This window comes from Ciconia boyciana, chromosome 15, assembly GCF_034638445.1.
Source record: "Ciconia boyciana chromosome 15, ASM3463844v1, whole genome shotgun sequence".
Taxonomy (NCBI): Eukaryota; Metazoa; Chordata; class Aves; order Ciconiiformes; family Ciconiidae; genus Ciconia; species Ciconia boyciana.
The window spans coordinates 369,381-387,344 of NC_132948.1; the positions used below are offsets into that span (position 1 = coordinate 369,381).

Genomic DNA, 17,964 nt, shown 5'->3' on the forward strand with positions numbered 1-17,964 from the left:
GTTAATGCTGATTGTTCTTATTGCTCTTTTAGCTTCCATTTCCCCTGGCAACTGGTTGTTTTCCAAATAATGGGGCTTTTCTTTTGCTCCTACGAACTTGTGTGTGTTATGAGGAGCTGCAGTTAGAGCTGCTTTGCAGACACTCGGAGCACTTGCTGTGGTCCTGCCTTCGCTGGTCAGTGCCACCCCCGTGCCGAGCAGGCAGAGAAGGAACCAGAGCCCCGTCCAGCATCTTGTGAAAACTTCACTTGAACAGGCTTTGATTCCAGCCCCTGTGGAGCAACTCTGTTAACCCATGCCATAAGGACTGACTTCAGGCTACCCCTGACTTGTGCTGGTAACAGGCATTTCTCCACTTGCCTGTTCAACCCACAGCGGTTGACAGAAAAATGGCTTTTTTTGCAGTCGATGGATTCCCACCCGGAGCAGATCGCCCTACGCCCCAAGGAGTTCTTCCGCACCTACGACATCGAAGTCCTGACCGAAATGCAGGTAAGGAGAGTCCTATGTGTACCTGCAGGCTGTCTTCTGCAAGTGCTGGTATGCAAAAGCTGTTTTTAGGAACTGTGGCAGCTGTCTCTGTCCTTGGCTCACTGATGCTGTTGCAGAAACGTTGGGTCTCCCGCAGTCCCCCCGTTTTATGCCCCAGAGCGCAGGTTGCCTGTGGTTGTTCAACTCCACAGTTAATGCAAGGAAGGACAGGACAGCCTGTGCAAACTCTGTGGTGACCATCATTTCTTACCTGCCATTTGCAAGCATCTTCATGTGGATCTGGGGTGACCAACTGGCCTCCGATTAGGATAATCGGCCTGCAAGCAGTGCAGACAGTGATGGTTTAAACGTTTCTCTCCATTATTTTATTTATACTGGGCAATCTTCAAGGATTTGTGAAAAGGCAGCTAGGAATATTCAGGGTCTGGGTTGGCTAAGCTGTGGACAGGAACAGAGGGGACTGAAACCTAACAGACACGTGGGCTGGGCTGGGAGCTCAGTGAACGTCTGGGATTTCATCCCTTAACATTATTTAGGAATGATTTCAGGTTGCGGCTGTGGATATCAAGAACAAGATAGCTGTGTTCAAGGATGGATTTAAGATGGAATACAACAAGCTGCTGATAGCAACTGGAAATACGTAAGCTATGAACAAACATTTTAAAGATCAAGAGAAACTGCTTTATCTGAGAATGTGAGGAGCTTGTGCCTGGGCATAAGGGGTCAAATATGGCAGTTGAATTCGGACACTGAATTTGTTTGCAAGACTGTTTGCAGAAAAGGCAAGGAACACCTATTGGATATGTCTGTATATATCTATATCTATATCTTATATATCTTTATCTATATAAAAAGCTGTGCTGGGTATGTCTGCTCAGCCAAAGCTGAAAAGCCTCTGTGTCACCCGAGTCACCCAGAAAGCAGGTAACCACCAGACATGGGGCTGGTGGGACGGCTGCGGGATTTGCTAGCTGGGGTGTTTCATGGTCAGCGTCAAGGTCAAAAGGGTGTTAACAAAAAGTACCCACTGAAGCAGTTGGGGTGAGTGGGTTGTTTGATGTTAAAGAAACTGATAGAAAACTGAGATTTGAAAAGGTGGAGGAATTTGCCAGCAGCACCCTAACACTGTGCTGTTCCCTGGGGGCTGGCTCGGGAGCGTATGGGAGAGACTCGGGAGTTCTCCCATTCCCACTGAGTTCATCATCTTAGAATATTAAAATTAATGCCCAGGACCTTGAACATTTTTTGTTTAACAAAAGCCTCTAAAATGGAAGTATCCTGAATTCTTTTTTAGAGGTCATTTTTGCCACGTTGCCCTTCTTTTCACCCCTCAACAATACTCAACCCTGACAATCAGATAATTCATCCATCTGAATTTCCATCTTTCATTTCGTGCCAACCTTTAAGATCTTTCTCGACAATGAAAGCTTAATGCTTCTCCGTTGCAGCCTTAATTAGGTGTTGCTGTTGCCCCAGCCTAACAGACCCCTTTGTGAGGCTTGCCCCCAGGAGGGAAGTTTTCAAGACTGAAACCTGGTCCAGCCATAGGGAAAGGCAGGAGCGATGTGCCAGTCCCGCTCCACACAGCTGCTGCTGGGGCGCAGAGCATCGCCCGAGACCGGCATCGTCCCTAGCGCCCTGGAGGTAGTGGGTTGGTTTGTTTTCAATAGGGGATTTGTCAAAATTGGCACTTTAAGATGAAAATGAGGCATCCTGGCTCACTTTCCTTGTGCTCCTACCGCCAAAGCACAAAACAAAGTAGGAGAAATGCAGCTTCTGCAAAATTTATCATCCGGGGAAGGGGTGCTGTAGAACAGCCAGAGCAGGGACTCCCGTTGCAACCCTGCGTGCCACCGGTAACAGCAACAGCCCCACCGAGAGCTAACGGCTGGTGCTGGGGTGTGCAGCGCCGCAGCCAAAATGCCATCTGCACCAGCCACCTAATTAGGTTCAAAAGAGCATTAAGCCTTTGGCAATAATTTCAAAATCCGTATGCACATGCTCCAGGTACACCGGCTAAATGTTTTTAAGGTACCTAAATTATTTAGGATCGTCTGTCCCATTTCCAGATGTGAGTCGGGTAGGCAGGGGCCAGATATTTAAAAATATATAGGCTCCAGTAAGTGCATGGGGAGGAAATGATTAAACTGGTACAGCATCAGCAGCGTGCCCCTAGGAACGGATAGCGGAACCTGCATCTGCAGAGGCTTATGAAACTTTCAATATCTGGCTCCAAAGTGTCTGCTGGAGGACAGAGTGAGTTTGCTGTGTCCCATTAAGCTTCTGAAAATTTTACAACATGCCAGCAGTTAAGCACAAGCTTGCAAAGCAGTGCCCGTCCTGCGCTGTGCTGCATTGCCCCGGCAGGGAGCTCGCCGCAGCCCTGCGGGTACATTGGTCCGTGGATGGGGTCGGGGGCAGCCGCCGAGCAGCCCCTGCTGCGCCGGCGTTTGCGGTCGTGCTTTGGCCGTTGTCCACCAGCATTTGGGTTTTTCCGTGTTGTGTCTCCAGCCCAGAGAAAGGTGAAAAAAGGAAAGGCTGAGATGCTGCTGGAGCCCTGGAAAGGGGGTCTACAGTCCCGATTGCCGCCACGGGGTCAAGAAAAGTGCCTGTATCGCCCTCGGTGTGTGTTTTTTCAGGCCCAAAGCTCTCAGCTGCAAAGGCAAGGAGGTGGAAAATGTTTTCAACATCCGGACGCCTGAAGATGCCAACCGTGTCGTGAAGCTGGCCACGAGCAAGAATGTGGTTATTGTGGGAGCATCCTTCCTGGGTGAGCACTCGCTCTGCGGGTGTCCGCATCTCAGCTGTCCACATCTTCCTGCAGATGGTCCCAGTCCCTTCCCAGTTTGTCACTGCCCAGTTAGAGGTAACCTGGTTACCCAGTCAGAGTAACCAGTTAAAGGTAGTCTAACCTCCAGCTCCAGGTGGGTGGTAAGGACATCTCCTTGCTGAAGGAATTGATTTTACTGAAGAGGCTGGGCTGTTCAGCTTGCATGGACACAGATATTGCTGTCCCAGTCTGAAAAGCATACGGCAAGTCCAGCCCGGGTGCTCAGGTGGTTTCAATCCAGTGTGTCTAGATTTGGCTTCAGTTGGGAGGGTCTTGTTGGTAGGTGAAAGCCTGTGGGTTTATTTCTCTTTTACTTTTTAGCAGGGTGGTGAATTTTTAAAATACACAGGAAAAATTATATAGTTTCTTTGATGGTTCTTCTTTTTGCTTGATATGGTTCTAACAAAATTGTTGTGGGTCCTGCAAGCCTTAAGCATAAATGGTTATTAGTCAGGGAAGTTATTGTAAAATGTTTGGTATTTGTTTTTCTTCTTTTTAAAAAAAAATTATCCTGTTTTAATGGTTCAATCAATCCCATCTACAGAAAAGCATGTGGTGTGGGGGAGCCAATTGCAAACTGCAGGTCATCGAAAAGATCTATTTCAAAAAAACCCCCATAGGTAGGAAATGTCTTGGTGAAGGTTCCCATGCAATTGCCAGCACCAAAATTGTCCCGTTCTGATCGGAGAAAACAGCTAGTCACAAGGGCTGCTTTCAGCCCGCAGCTCATTCCCTCCTCTGAGACAGTCCCAGCCGTAAGAGGAAGGTTTCCCTCATCTGAGGTCCATTGCTCCAAGTGCTACAGCTTCCGGGGCACTTTGGGACTTCATCATGGCCAGTTCCTCCCTTCGGTCTTTGAAACCTGCATCTAAGAACAAATTGCCATCAGTCATAAATCTCACCTGAGATGGTGTGGCCCCTTGTGGCCGCCAGGTCTGGTGGCACCCCAGATCTCCTACTAGAGCAGCTCCAACCTCCCCAGCCAGGAGCGGGCAAGGCTGCTCCTCCGCTGCGGCCAGCGCCGAGGACACAGGGCAGCACTGGGGGGGTCCCGCGGCTGCTCGGACCTGCTTCTGTTCCCCAGGGATGGAGGTGGCTGCCTACCTCGCGGAGAGGGCCCACTCGGTGTCCCTGGTGGAGCTGGAAGAAGTCCCCTTCAAGAAGTTCTTTGGGGAGAGGGTTGGCCGCGCTGTCATGAAGGTGACCTCGCTTTCCCTTTCGGGGGGGTGGTTTTGGTGACAGAGCTTGTTTCACTTATTGCACTAATTAATTTGTTATTTGACGTTTATTGATTAAGCTGTGATGATAGCAGTCACTAGAAAGAAAGAACGGGCTGTGTCTTCCCTCTTGTGGTCCACGTGCTGTAGAGCACCTTCTTCTGGACACGTGCTGGGGACGGAGGTGGTGCTGACCCCTCTGCAGCGCAGGTCGAGGCGAGCCCGGAGGGTGGGCAGGGCAGTGCGGGGGGCAGAGGGACACCAGGAGTGGGGTTGGTTTGGGGTCCTGATGTCCCTTGCTCTGTCCCATGTCCCCCCTCCAGATGTTCGAGAGCAACAGGGTGAAGTTCTACATGCAGACAGAGGTGTCGGAGCTGCGGGAGCAGGAGGGCAAGGTAGGGTGAGGGCAGGGGCTCCCCAGGGGCACCCCGCAGCATCCCCACAGGGCTGCCGTTCCCTGTGCCGCTGGGGTTTTGCCCTCTACTCTTTCCTAGCCCCTGAAATTCATATTCCTGGATTTAGCCCCCAGGAGCAAACGTGCTCCAGGGCAACGTGTGGGGCGGTTTCATTGCTCCCACCCTCCTCCTGCTGCCGTTATAAGGGATTATGGTCAACTTGCATGTGAAAAATGAAGCGAGCTGCCAGTTTGGCTTGCTGCTGCTACGGGGCGGAGGGGTTTGTCCCTAAAATAACTGTGATGTCCCCCTGTGTCTCACGCAGCTGAAGGAGGTCGTGCTGAAGAGCGGGAAGGTCCTGCGCGCCGATGTGTGTGTTGTTGGTGTTGGTAAGGGGCCATTGCTGAGGGTGCAGAGCCCGGCAGGCTGGCGGTGCTTTGCTCGGTGGAGGAGACGCTGGAGGGGACGTGGCAGCAATGGATCCCCAGGGCCGGGTAGCTGGGCGTGCTGGCAGCGATGTGCCAGCCCCGCTCAGCTGCCGCACACGACTCTGCGTAGCAAAGCTGAAAAAGGCCTTTCTAGAGCCTCCACCCCAAAATGCAACTGAAAATATATTTGGAAAATAGTAATGGTTTCGGTTTTTTCCAGAAAAAAACCCCCAACATTCAAACCAATTTCATCCTCTCAAGTTGTTTTTTTTTAAAGCCTCCCCAAACTGATTTTTTTTTTCCTCTGTTTTTTTTTAATTGCTGCCGCTGCCGTAGAAGAGGGTATTTTTCTCCTTTACACTTGGGGGGAAAAAAATCCCTTTCTCACCCTGTAATTTTTCAAAATATTGTGGACTGGAAGAATCACAGAATTAGTTTAATTCTGCTTTTGTTGTTTTATTGACTACTCCGATTTCTGAAGACTAGAGGGAAAAAAAGATCAAAAAAGGAAAATGAAAGCTGCAGAAGAGGTACAGATTGTGGGGGAGGCAGAGGAGCCCTGTCTGGAAACCCAAGGGCTCCCTTTTAAATACATTTTTTTCAAAATATCTATAAAAGAGAAGTGGATTGAAAATTATCTTCAAGCATTAGAAAAAGGTGCTGGGCAGATGACAGCGGTGCATTCATGACTTGGAGAGCGGTGGGGACCCCAGGGGTGCGGAGGGCAATGTAGCGGGAGTCGTGGGGCTCTGTAGGGTGCCTGGCTCTGCTCCCCCCTCCCAGAGCAGCCCGCTGCCGTTCCCCTGGGCAGATGGGTTGTCTGGGCAGGGGCTCAGCCTCAGACCTCAGTTGCTGGCCTCAGGGTCAGACCCCAGGGCTGCGGGGACACCCAGCTACGGCGCCGGCAGCCCTTGCCTTCTCCCGCAGGTGCAGTCCCAGCGACGGGCTTTCTCAAGCAGAGTGGCATCAACATCGACTCGAAAGGCTTCATCGTGGTCAACAAGGTGAGCGCCTGGGGGGCAGCCCCTGCCGGGAGGGAGAGCAGGGGGAGCTGAGCCTGCTCTCCTCCGAGACGAGCTTCCCTGGGGCACCAAACTGCTGTCGCAGGGGCCTTTCGCCTGCCGAGATGCTGGGAGCATCCCGCTGGAGCGGCTGGGACGCCCCTGCAAGTGAGGGGTTTGCAGATCCCAGCCCTGGATGCTGTGGCTTGAGTCCGGCTCTGAGCTGTCCTGGAATGGTGTGGGTATTTTGTGGGGAAAGAAATTGAGAAAGACCCACCTTTTCAAGGATCCCAAAGGATCTCATCGTTCCTCCCCACCACCAGTGACTCTGATGGGAGCGGTCTTGGTGCTGATGGGTGGTGTGTGCCGTGAGCGAGGAGCGTGTCGGGGCTCATTGCCACCCACCCCAGCGCTTATTGCTCATACGTGCAATAAGCCAGGCTCTATTTGCAAACACTGACAGGCCCCAGTCTTCTAAAAGGGGCTCCAGGACACCAGTCCATGTCTCTTTTTACTGGGTAATCCACTGGCAGAGGGATGCCGTAGGTCCCTGCCTGCGTGGTCTGCTTTGAAAGTGAAGAACACTAAAACAAATCCCACCTGGGGGTCCCTCAGCCAAGCAGAGGTTCTCCATGTGTTCCTGGGGACCGTGGCAGCTCTAGAGCAGTTCCCTGTTTCGTTCGTGTAGGGTGCAAACCCCACCGACACGCACTTCTGCTTCCCCTCTGCAGATGATGCAAACCAACATCCCCGGAGTCTTTGCGGCGGGTGACGCTGTCACGTTCCCGCTGGCCTTGAGGAATAACAAGAAGGTGAACGTCCCTCACTGGCAGATGGCCCATATGCATGGTAGGTGCTTTTCGGTCCCTTCACTTTGCAACAGCAAATGGCTTACGGAAAACAGCCTCTTCCAGATCCCCGGGAAATTTCCAAGGCCTCTAGCGAGAGAATGAGACAACTGCCAACAGGGAAACTGGGTAGTTGTATTAAACATTTCGAAGCATGTATATTTTATCCTGTCTGATATGCCTTCATTTGTCAGCCTTCTTGACGTGCGTTGCCTAATGATGCCTCGTTACCAACACAGAGGTGCCCAGGGACAGGCTTTCCCGCACGCCGTGTGCTCCCTAGCGTCTGCAGTCGCTGCAGGAACCTGATCTTCTCTTTGCCCCGGGACACTTTAGGAGCTCACATCCTAATGTTAGCTGGGGCTCACATCCCCAGCTGGGCTGCCCACGCTGCCGGGCTGGCCCAGGAGCATGCTGCAGAGCTGAGACCTTTCTCCCCTTCATGCCAGCAAGCCTGGAAACCCTGGCGTGACCGGCTGCCCTCGAGCTTTCCAAGGCCACAACCCCGTGGGGAGGCTGACCTCTGGGTGGGTGCCCTGGGTGAGAGGGTTTGGAACCACAGCTCCAAAGTTAGCCTTTGGACACAGCCCCCTCTGGTGCTGGTCCAGACATGCCTCTGTGGCAGAGGCTGTGCCCTAGCAGTCTCCATGCCCTCAGGGGGTTTATCCATCCCATCCCCGTTTGTGGTGGGAACGCAGCAAGCTCTCAGCCCTGTCACTGTTGCAGAAGGTGGGTTGAAACAGGCTCACGAGCACGTCGCTCATGCCAGTGGAGGTGACGAGTCGGTAGGAGCTGCACCGCCGGGGAGGAGTCCGAGCCCAGCCCTGGATGATGCGATGCATTTCCTTGGTGCTTGTTGCTGTATGGGGATTTTTTGGCCTAAGCAGAAAGTCTTGGTTTCCCTGCACTCTGGGACTAGAGATGTCGATGCTGTGCTGCGACCTGAAGGCAGACTGCAATGCTTGCCCTGGCGTGGAGCTTCCTCGCTTATTCTGCTGCTTCTCTCTTCCAGGCCGTATAGCCGCGCTGAACATGCTGGCCCACGGCATGGAGATCAGCACAGTCCCGTATTTGTGGACTGCTATGTTCGGGAAGAGCATCCGATATGCGGGTAAGGGGCTCCCCGAGGCTGCTGTACAGTTTGTGCTGGTGTCCTGGGATAGGGAAGCCACAGTCACCTCCCTTGCTGCGGACTCTCTGTGCCACCCTCTGCCTCGGGTCTGCTTCCCTTCCTGGCTCCTGGGGGTTTTGGTATCTCCTCCGAAACCCGTCTGCTCACGGCCATGGGGTGCAGGGCCAGCGGGATGGCTGGGGTCACGAGGGATGGCCCGGCATGAACAGAGACAGTCTCCCTGAACTTGCACTTCTCTGAACAAGAAGGGGTGCTTTTTGGTACCCTCATCTTCTGGTGCTGGTCTCTTGGTGACTGCAGGATGCTCTTCGTGTAGCTCTGGATTGAAACACTTGGTCTTAGGGGCTAGAGCTGGATCCAGGGGAATTGTTGCTGAATCCACTTCTTCTTCTCTGCCTTCCAGGCCACGGGGAAGGATTCGATGATGTTGTCATTCAGGGGGATTTAGATGAACTGAAGTTTGTGGCATTTTATACCAAGTAAGTGTTTCCCTTCTCCACGTTCCTACACAGGCATTCGTCTAAGCTTGCTCTGCTAGGCTGGAAAATATTTTTGCCAGAGCTTCTGTCAGTCAGTTTTGTTCCTCTCTGGACACTGAGGTTGCAGGACATTAAGAAAAGGCCCTAGAGAAATGATGTGCTAAGCATAAAGCAAGTTAAATTGGTCTTTGGACCTAATGTCTCTGCCTGTCTTTGTCTGTTCACATAATATCTGAGAGCAGATAATGGCTTCTATTAATTTATCGCTGGCAGTTCCCATCAAAAATTTCCTTCCCATCTCATCACTGTGTTAATGATTTGTGACCAGGGCTGGACTGGGACCTCAGGCATCACCGTTTCTGCTTCTGGTTAGACAATTTAAGCTCAAAAAACTCTTCTGTCTGTTAACGAGGTGTGAAGGTTAGCAGGAGTTCAGGAGCTTTTGTTACACCTGTAGTGAAACCCAGCTCTCCCCCAGGCTGGGAGCCTGTCTGGGAACGTTTTCCTGTGATGTGCGGACAGCTGGGATGTGTTGCCTCCGCTGTTCTTGAGCCACGCTGGCTGTTTAGACTGGCAAGACTGTGCACCATGAATTTATCCCCAAAATGTTTGCTGCTGTTTATTCTTTCGTTGCTTTGTCCTGTCCCAATCTGAAATCAATGGCCACAGAGCCTCCTCATGCCTGGAGATGGAGGGGATTTCTTCAAGTGCTTTCTAATATTAAGGATGGGGAGAGTGAAACCAGGGAAGCCAAGGTCTGCCTGGCTCAGCAACCAAACTACTCAGCAGCAGCTTTCAAGCAGGGATCAGGAGGGAGCTCTGGGCAGGAGCCAGCTCCTGCTCTGCAGAGATCACCTCACCAGGGCTCGCTGCCCCTCTGTCCCCTGCCCAATGTCCCTCACGGCCTCCCCTCCGTGTCCCCCTCCCCACGGGTGGCCGCTTGCCCCCGTGCTCCAGGATGGAGCCTGGCAGTTGGGTGTGTCCGTCGGGCTTGGAGAGGCACAGGGCGCACTTTATCACCCCGGGGCACGAGCCAGCCCGGTCCCTGGCGCTCACCCTCCTTCTCCTGGTGCCTGTGCACCTCAGATAAAAACCTGCTGCAGGCGATGGGGCTCCAGCATCCGCTGGCACCCAGGGGCCCTTTGCACGTGGACACACCTCTGAGCTCGCTGGCACCTTGGCCAAAATTACGTAAAAGGGTGGGTTTGTGCCAAGGCACCACCTGTGCTGGGGAGAGCTGCTGCAAGGGGACATTCCCCTTCTACAGCCACAGCCACAGGGCTGTCACTTCCCAGCCTCTCAATGTTTCAAAGTGCATTTAAATCACATAACTGCCAAAGCAGCATTTTAAAATACACAGTTTGCTCAGTGAGTGTGAACCAGGGGAAGATAAAAACCCGTTTTTGGCAGTTTTGCTGCAGTGGTTTGCAGAGTTGTGTGTACTTTTGCCACTGCATCCCCTGCGAAGCTGCTCCGCAGCCGTTGCGTTGCTCTGTCTCGGGTCCCCTGGCCTTACCGGCAGTCCCCCACGTGCAGCAAATGCAGCATTACGGGGCCGGGCATCCACGAGCTGCACTGGCACACATTTCTTTCCAGCATATAATCTTTGAAACCTCTATTCCTCCTTTCCATACCAGAGCATTTCGCTATTTATCCCAACCCTAATTAGAAAGGAAATGTCAGATTGCTTTAATTAAACATCTGTAGAGCCTGTTCAAAAGGAAAGCCCCGAGCAAGGTGCATAATCCCTGCTCTGTGCATTGGCCCCACGCTCAGCGTGCCGCCGGCAGCTGCTGGGGGGCGAGGGCTGCCTGGGCAGACCTGCCGGCACGCAGGAAAGCTGGGCTCGGTGGGCAGCAGCTCCCCAGCAGGCAGGCGGCGGGGCTCCGCCGCTAAGCCCTGTGTTGTTCTGCCACCCAGGAGGGGCTCCCGGAGATGGCTTTTGGGTACCAGGACAGCATCCCGCGCTGAGAGCCGGAGGTACTGGGGGAGTGCCGGCTGGCGGGGGGATGGCCAGTGCATCTCCTGCTGCTTTGCTTGACTGTAATCAAGTCCCCGTCTCTGCTTCTCTGAGAGGCCACTGGGAGCATTTCTTCCTCTTTTTCTTGTTTGGTGATAGTTCTTCTGGTTGGTGCTAATGCTTTTGGACTGAGGACACTGTCCCAAGTCAACCATCCCCTCCTGCTTCCTTCTGCCATGCCCACCTGATGGTTTGGACTCTTCTCCTGGTTGTCTTGGTTGTTGCATGAACCGCTGGTGGTTCCCACTCCTGGAGCCTGTCCTCAGCGTCGACTTTCACAATAAGGCTCTTTTTTCCCCAGAGTTTGAAGAAGAAAGCTGTTTACTTATCCCCGTTCAGAGCTGTGTGAGCTGTGGAGGGGTCAGCATGAGGCCCTGTGCCAGGAGGTGTATGGGACCGTGCTCTGCAGATGTCCCCATGGGACACTGTCTTCACCGCAGCACCTCAGCCAGAACAGACCGATGTCATCCCACCCCTAAGACCTTGGAGATCTTGGGAGATCCAGGGAATTGCTGTGGTTGTCCTCTTCATGGTTCCCCACTTCCGTTGCATTGAACCCTGCAGAGGAAGGAAGACCATGTAGGCACGGTGCTCATCCACAGTGCTCCATCTTCCCTCAGGCTTTACGCCAAGACTTCTGATTGCTCCACATCCCAGGTTCAGGAAAGGCACTCTTGTTGCCTCTAAAGACCTTTTGAAAAAGAGGGATTCCTCCTGGCTTCCCCATCTGTCAGACAAAATGTTTAAAAGCCACTGCTGATGTGGGATGCTCCAGCTCACCAGTGCCCCATGAGTTATTTCGCAAAAGGACCAGCTACCCTATGTTTTGCTGAGGGAAATGTTTGAGCCGCATCTGCCTTCCCGGCTGGTCATGTCAGGCACTGGCTGGGCTTGAGGCTGAGTCAGTGGATGGCTGGTGGGATTGTGTTCTTCCTTTCCTTTGCACGCCTTGGTTATTCGTTCCCTTGGAACAGCACATCTCCCCCTGTTTGGTTTTAATGGATGGGTCTCTCCAAGCACTTCGTGTTTCCCAGCTGGGAGCTGGCTGTGCTCAGGAAACCAAACGTAGAGGAAACCACTGAAGCTTCAAGACTGTGTGGGTGGTGTGAAGGTGGTGCAGAGCCGCTCAGGAGTCCTGAAGCATCAGCCCCTGTTGTGTGCTGAGCACTGGAGGTGTCAAGCAATGGTGAAGTAGCCAAGGCTGAGGCCCTGTGTGATGGAAACAACCGCCTGTAGGGTCTCCCCAGGCTGTGGTTCATGGTGGGACGGGGTTCTCATTGGCAGTTTGTGTTTCTGAACTTGGGGCAACAGGAGAAGAGGGAATCTGCACTGCAGTGCCATCAGGTACTGCTGCAAGCATCTTGGAAGGAGACTGGCTGTCTTCCGTAAAGAAAATTCATGAGTCCCTGCACATACAATCGGAGTTGCATCCCTAGGGAATGGGGTCCTGTCCTGTGGAGAGTGGAGGACCTCGTTTACAGCAGGCGGGATATCAAGCATCACAGCAGGGAAGATGCAGGCTCAGAAAGTGAAGAGCTCTTCTAAATCACAGCAGCAGCCCTCGAACGTGAGAGCCCAGCAGGCAGTTCAGCTGAACACACATGTGCTTTGTAATCTTCTCGGATGCTTAATTGTCCGCACTGCCTGCCATGGACGCCTGTTTTCCGGTGTGAATGTATTGTTCGTCAACATCTTTCTGTTACTCCTTATTCTCACCTCGTCTGCTGGATGGAAGAGCCGCAGGTTAGCAGAAATCCCCTCTGCTGTAGGTACACATCTCTGCAGTGAGCCAAGGATGCTTGAGATGGGATTTCCAATGGCATCCACGTCTTGTCCTAGAGCTCCTGGCAATGCAGCAGCTCCCCCTTCCCGCAGCCATTCCCGTGGAGCAGCACTCTGTGCTGGAGCCTGGCCGGCGTCGGTCCATCTCTGGGTCTGGCTGGTGTGGACTAACTAAGCTGTGGACAAGCTCCAGTGGCTCCAGAGAAGACTCTGGGCTCCTGGTCTGCTCTGCACACCTGTGCTCACCCATGGGATGGGGAAGCCAGACCACTGCTCTGTTTCTGACTTGCTCTCCCTTATTTGTAGAGAGCTTATTTAGGAATCAGAGCCTTTTGAAAGAATCTTCTGTGATGGAGCTACCCCGTGGCTTGTGAGACAGCTATGAGAGATGGCTTCAACTCCCATGGCTCCACAGACCTGAAGTGTCCTCTGAAACATGGCTTCTGCTCTCCTCCTCCCGGGAATCAGGCACATGTTCCTCCCTCCCCCTGGCTGCTCTTTGCTCTGTTGGTCATGGAGCTCTTTGGCAGCAGATTGAAGAGCAGATCTTGATTTGTTGGGTGCTTCTACTCTTCAACTTACTCAGCAATATCCTGAGTGTTTAATATCTCACCCACGCACCTTCTCTGATCTTTACGTTGTCTATTCAGTTATCTGTTTATGAGTCATCTCCTGGGTTCAGGCTTTGAAGATTTACACTCAGGTTGACCTCTGCAAACCTCAAAGCAGAAGAACCCTTCTTGTTTGCCTTGTGACCTTTAGCCAAAGCTCCTCCAGCATTTTTACATCCTCTTCCCTTCTGCTTCATTTGTTTCCCTTTCAGCCTTTGAGGTTGCACTGTGCCACCAGCGTTGGCATCCTGGTGGGTGATGGTCAGTCAGACTGGGACGTGCTGCTGGATACCCCATATACACAGGGGTTTCATCACTGGGGCTGGTGGGACCCTGGCCTCGGCCACCCCAGCTGTCCTGGTGCTTTGGGAGGAGCATGCCTGTGGAGCAGCTCGGAGGTGGGCACTCTGCCCAGCTGGAGGTGGGGATCAGGAAAGGGATGTGGAGTAGCACAACCGAGTGTCCCACAGGGAAATCCTGACCACCCGCTTCTCCACCCCCTCAGTACGGGGCAGCAGCACAGGGATCGCCTGCCTGGATGGCAGGAACCACTTGGCAGGATCCACTTGGCAGGATGGCAGGATCCTTGCTGATCTCCAGGTTTTTATCCACCATCAGACCAACCTTTGCTGGTGTTTTCCCACAGATGCCAGGGTGCCCAGGGCCGTCTCTGTCCCCTGGGCGCCTTAGTCATGCTCACCGCGCCAGCATGTGAGCATCAGTGAGACCGCAGTGGGGCCAGCCTGCAGTGCCAGCTCTGAGCCCTCTCTTGTCCCTTGTCCCACACCGCTAGCACAGTCCCCGTGGTGCTCACGCCTTGGGATGGGCCCTGACCCTGGAGTGGGTGTTTCTCTTTGCTTCCCGCTTCTCTCCAGCATGTTGCTTTTTGGGTGATGGAGCTGTGGCCACCTGGGGCTGCCCTAACCGCTCTGCTCTGCCCGGCCCTAGGAGCGACGAGGTGGTGGCTGTGGCCAGCATGAACTACGACCCTATCGTGTCTAAGGTGGCTGAGGTCCTGGCTGCCAGCAGGATCATCCGGAAGCGTGATGTGGAGTAAGTAGACGTGCTGCGGGAGCCGGCAGTGCCAGGGCAGGGGCCGAGCACAGCTGTGGGGTGCAGGGCAGGGCTGAGCACCCCAAGGCAGGACCCCACGGGCACTGGGCAGCTCTTTCCCGCTGCTCCCCACTCCGTACCCTTCTCGCATTTCCCTTCCTGCCCCGCTCACTCCGTCCCCCCAGTGCTGCCTCCCAGCCGCCTCCAGATCTGGCATCCTGCACACAGGGGGTTTGTCTTAAACACCAGGATCCAAATCCTTGCCCAGACTCGATGGGACATGGTGCTCATGGCCACCAGGCACTGGCACATCACCGAGGCAGCACTGCCTGATGCTGGGGTGCCCCTGGGCACCCACTCAGTTGAGGGGACCCGCAGAGAGGGGCGGGGTGTGCTGCCCCCGCACAACCCTCTGCAAGAGCAACGCCTGGAGAGCTCATGGTGCTGGGACATCGGCCCTTGGTGTCTCAGCCTCCGGTTCACTGGGGCATAGCTCACAGGCAAAGTGCGTTTTTTCTCCCTTCAGTTTGTTTTTAAGACTTTGCGCAGGAGTGTACCCCTGCGTGCAGAGGGTGGGTGCAGAACATGCTGTGCTGGAAGGCAAATGCCAGGGAGGTGATAACAGCCGGGAAGGAGCCTTAGAGTGGGATCAGAGCTGAGGGGGAATGTGGGTCTCTGTCCCTGGGGTGTTTCCACATCTGGAATAAAAGCAGAGTTTTTCAAAAGCTCGGGGAAAGAAGTACTCCCAGCCCTGGGCAGGCCCGAGCCAGCTCAGACAGCCCGGGCACCCCTGGGATGGGGAGCATGTCGAGGGACCACCCGGCCACCAGTGACTGGGGCAGGGTTGTGTCCATCATCTCCAGTACATCGGGAAATGGTTGCTGGCCGCCCAGTTTGCAGCTGGGAGGGAGGTGGCATCTCATGGGCAGCCCGGCAGCGAGGGGAGCTGCTGGCCCCCGTGGTGGGGCTCGGTGAGCCTACAGGAAGCCAGACTGCCTAAACCTGAATGTCTTTTCTCTCTGTCTCCTGCTGCTTTCGCACCTTTTAGGCTGTTTGTCCGTCACGGCAAGTACGTTTGGATTGGGGTCCCAGGTGTGCTGGGCGTGAAGGGCTGACAGGAGGGACAGCCAGCCCCGGCTCGGGCCACGTCCCGAAGTCCTGTGTGGGGACACTGGTTGTGGCTGCGTGCTTGTTTTGCAGCGCTCGCCCCCCGCGGGCTGGCAGTGCCGCTGTGCTGGGGGGGGCAGGAGCCATGCCGGGGGCGGGCGGGCATGGCTGCTACATCCCCTTTGCAGGGTGCTGGTTGGTGCACAGATCTGCCGGGAACGGGCAGCTGCCTTTTGGGTCTCAGCTGGGGAGATGCCTGCCGTTTGGTGGCTTTCCATGAATTTTTCAGCTGAATGCCAGAAGGGCTTGTTTTAAGTTAAAAAAAATACTGTTTGAGCTCAGTTTTACATGGAATCGAGGATCTGCACGTGAGTTTTTGGACAGTTTCAGTGACATGTGAGTGTGGGTGGAGGAAGGGGTGCTGCTGTCCTGCCCGGGCTGGCTGCGTCTCTGCGCAGAGCAGCACGGGTGCTGGATGGGGACCCGTGACCCGTGACCGGACTAGTGCTGAGGGCAGCGCCCAGGCACTGAGCACATTTGCTTGCACATGCTGGGAAACATCTCGCAGCACTGCTGATTTTTTTCTCTTTTTCAGAACCGGAGATATGTCTTGGCTAACTGGGAAAGGCTCCTAACGCCGCTGGTGGCTGTGCCCTCCTGATGCTGTGCTCACCGTGGGGAGACGGGATGGCAGCTCCAGGGACAAGCGGGAGCACCACGGCTGAGTCATTTCCCTTTGGGACTTGGATGAACACGGCGGCTGTCACTGCACACTTACCTTCCCAGCAGACCACCGCGGCTCCTCTGCCCCAGCGCCTACTGGGCTAGGGCTCTGCTGTTGCAGTTCCCATGGGACGCTGGAAAAGCAGCCCCCAGAGAGAGCGGGGTTTGGCACCAGCAGCGGGCACGGGCGCCACACGGCTGTGGATGCTGCCAGTGGGCCGGGGGGTCCCCAGGCGGGTCTGCCCCAAGCACGTCCCTTGCCCTTGTAAATAGCGCGAGTGCCTTCCATTGCTCCCTGTGCTTTCAAGCACGTTGCCCCTTCCCAAATCCCCTTTTCTCCTGGCAGAGCTCCGATGCGCATCCCTGCAGAGCCTGACGTCCGCTCCCTCTCCACACAGCTGCAGCGCTTGCCACAGCTCTCCCCGTGCCCACCCACCCCGGGGAGCACCTGGGGTAGCCAGGGAGATGGAGTCACGCCGGGCGGTCTCTGTACAGCCTGTTTGTGTTTTGCATTCTCCCTTCTCCAGGCCGGTCGCCCTGTCCAGCTCCCCCAGCAGAGGTGGGTCCCTGCCCAAGCCAAGGGCTCTGGAGCTCATCGGTCCCCGTCCCAGCACCCACAGCATCTCCCTGTCCCGGAGCAGACAAGGGGCTGGAGCGCTGCTCCCCGTCTCTCGGGGCTCGGTTTGGGCTTGGGCACTGGCAGCTCTTGGTCAGTCCCCGAGGTGCGGAGCAGGGGCTCCCTGGAGAGGTGCGACAGCCGGACAGCAGCCCCCAGGCTTGATGGCTGTCCTTCCAGCCAGCCTTGTGATGTCTCTCTCCTTAACGATTACCGCAGGATTAGTGCTGCTGCTGAAACGTTACTCAAGGAAAAGTAGCCAGAGAAGTATTTCTGGCTGTCCTCTGGCCTTCGTCACTCATTCCTCCTGTCGCCTAGTGACAAGGCTGCATTTCTCATCTCAGCTTTCCATGTTCGTGCTCTGCTGTCGTGTTTTCTGTCCCTTGCTGGAAGAAGAGCCTTACCTCCAGCTCAGGAGTGGACCTGACCAGCCCACAGCCCCATGTCCATCAGCCCAGCAGAGCCGGGGGGCGAGAACCCCCCTTGGAGAGCCTCCAGTGCTCTGTCCTGGGGGAGATTTCTTCCCCAGCAGCCAGTGTTTTACCCTGAGACCAAAGCAAGAGGATTTATATTTTTAATTTGATTCACCCCCTGTGAATTAAAGCAGTACTATTCTTGGGATCTGGATCATCTCTGATTCCTTCCAAGGCCTTGGGTCACCTCTGCTGGTCAGCCGGGTGGTGCAAGCACCTCTTCTGTCTGTGGAGGCTTCCCACTTGCGTCCAGCTCACCTGTTTTTATTTCCAGAGTTTCTGGTCTTTGCTGGGTAGAAACATCACCCGTCGTCTGTCACATCTCTGGTTGGTCTCTTCTGGTTTCACTGCAAGGTTTTTCGCAGGTGGCGCGACCAGAGGGGACAGTAGGCAGGGACGTGCATGCTCCAGCACGCAGCAATGAACAGGGTCTTTTTCTTGAACTGTTACATATCTCCTGGATCCACAAAGGGATGTGAACTTGCAGGTCTCATCTTAGGTCCCAAAAGGCAAATGTCGATGTCCCTGTTCCCCAGTGCAGTGCGGGTAAGAGCTTTCTCGGAGGGCAGAGGTGGCCAGGGCTGCTCAGCTCCTGGTGCCCTGGGCAGGTCTCTTGCAGAGGGGCTGGGGCCCTGCACACTGCCCAGGTGCAGGCAGCTGCCCAGCCTGCTGCCCCAGCTCCGCACACTCGCTGGGGAGATGTGGCTTTGCATCCCATGTCTTGCTGGTGGGATGGTCGGACTTTGCTTCGGCAGCT

The 17,964-nt window shown here is 54.7% G+C and overlaps 1 protein-coding gene across 3 annotated transcripts in view; it reads left to right on the top strand.

Moving 5' to 3' along the window:
* Positions 1-16,526, top strand: part of AIFM3 (AIF family member 3) — a 38,938-nt gene extending 22,412 nt beyond the window's left edge. For 2 of the 3 annotated variants that reach the window (XM_072880366.1, XM_072880367.1), the window contains exons 8-19: positions 406-492; positions 1,041-1,132; positions 3,132-3,262; positions 4,407-4,522; positions 4,863-4,934; positions 5,260-5,323; positions 6,290-6,366; positions 7,095-7,212; positions 8,224-8,322; positions 8,747-8,822; positions 14,184-14,288; positions 15,991-16,526. In XM_072880366.1, the coding sequence (XP_072736467.1) occupies positions 406-492; positions 1,041-1,132; positions 3,132-3,262; positions 4,407-4,522; positions 4,863-4,934; positions 5,260-5,323; positions 6,290-6,366; positions 7,095-7,212; positions 8,224-8,322; positions 8,747-8,822; positions 14,184-14,288; positions 15,991-16,030 (1,077 nt within the window). In that variant the 3' untranslated portion in view covers positions 16,031-16,526. Of the gene's footprint in view, positions 1-405; positions 493-1,040; positions 1,133-3,131; positions 3,263-4,406; positions 4,523-4,862; positions 4,935-5,259; positions 5,324-6,289; positions 6,367-7,094; positions 7,213-8,223; positions 8,323-8,746; positions 8,823-14,183; positions 14,289-15,336; positions 15,358-15,990 lie in introns of all 3 variants that reach the window. The other variant, XM_072880368.1, reaches the window with a different exon arrangement.
* The last annotated feature ends 1,438 nt before the right edge of the window (positions 16,527-17,964 follow it).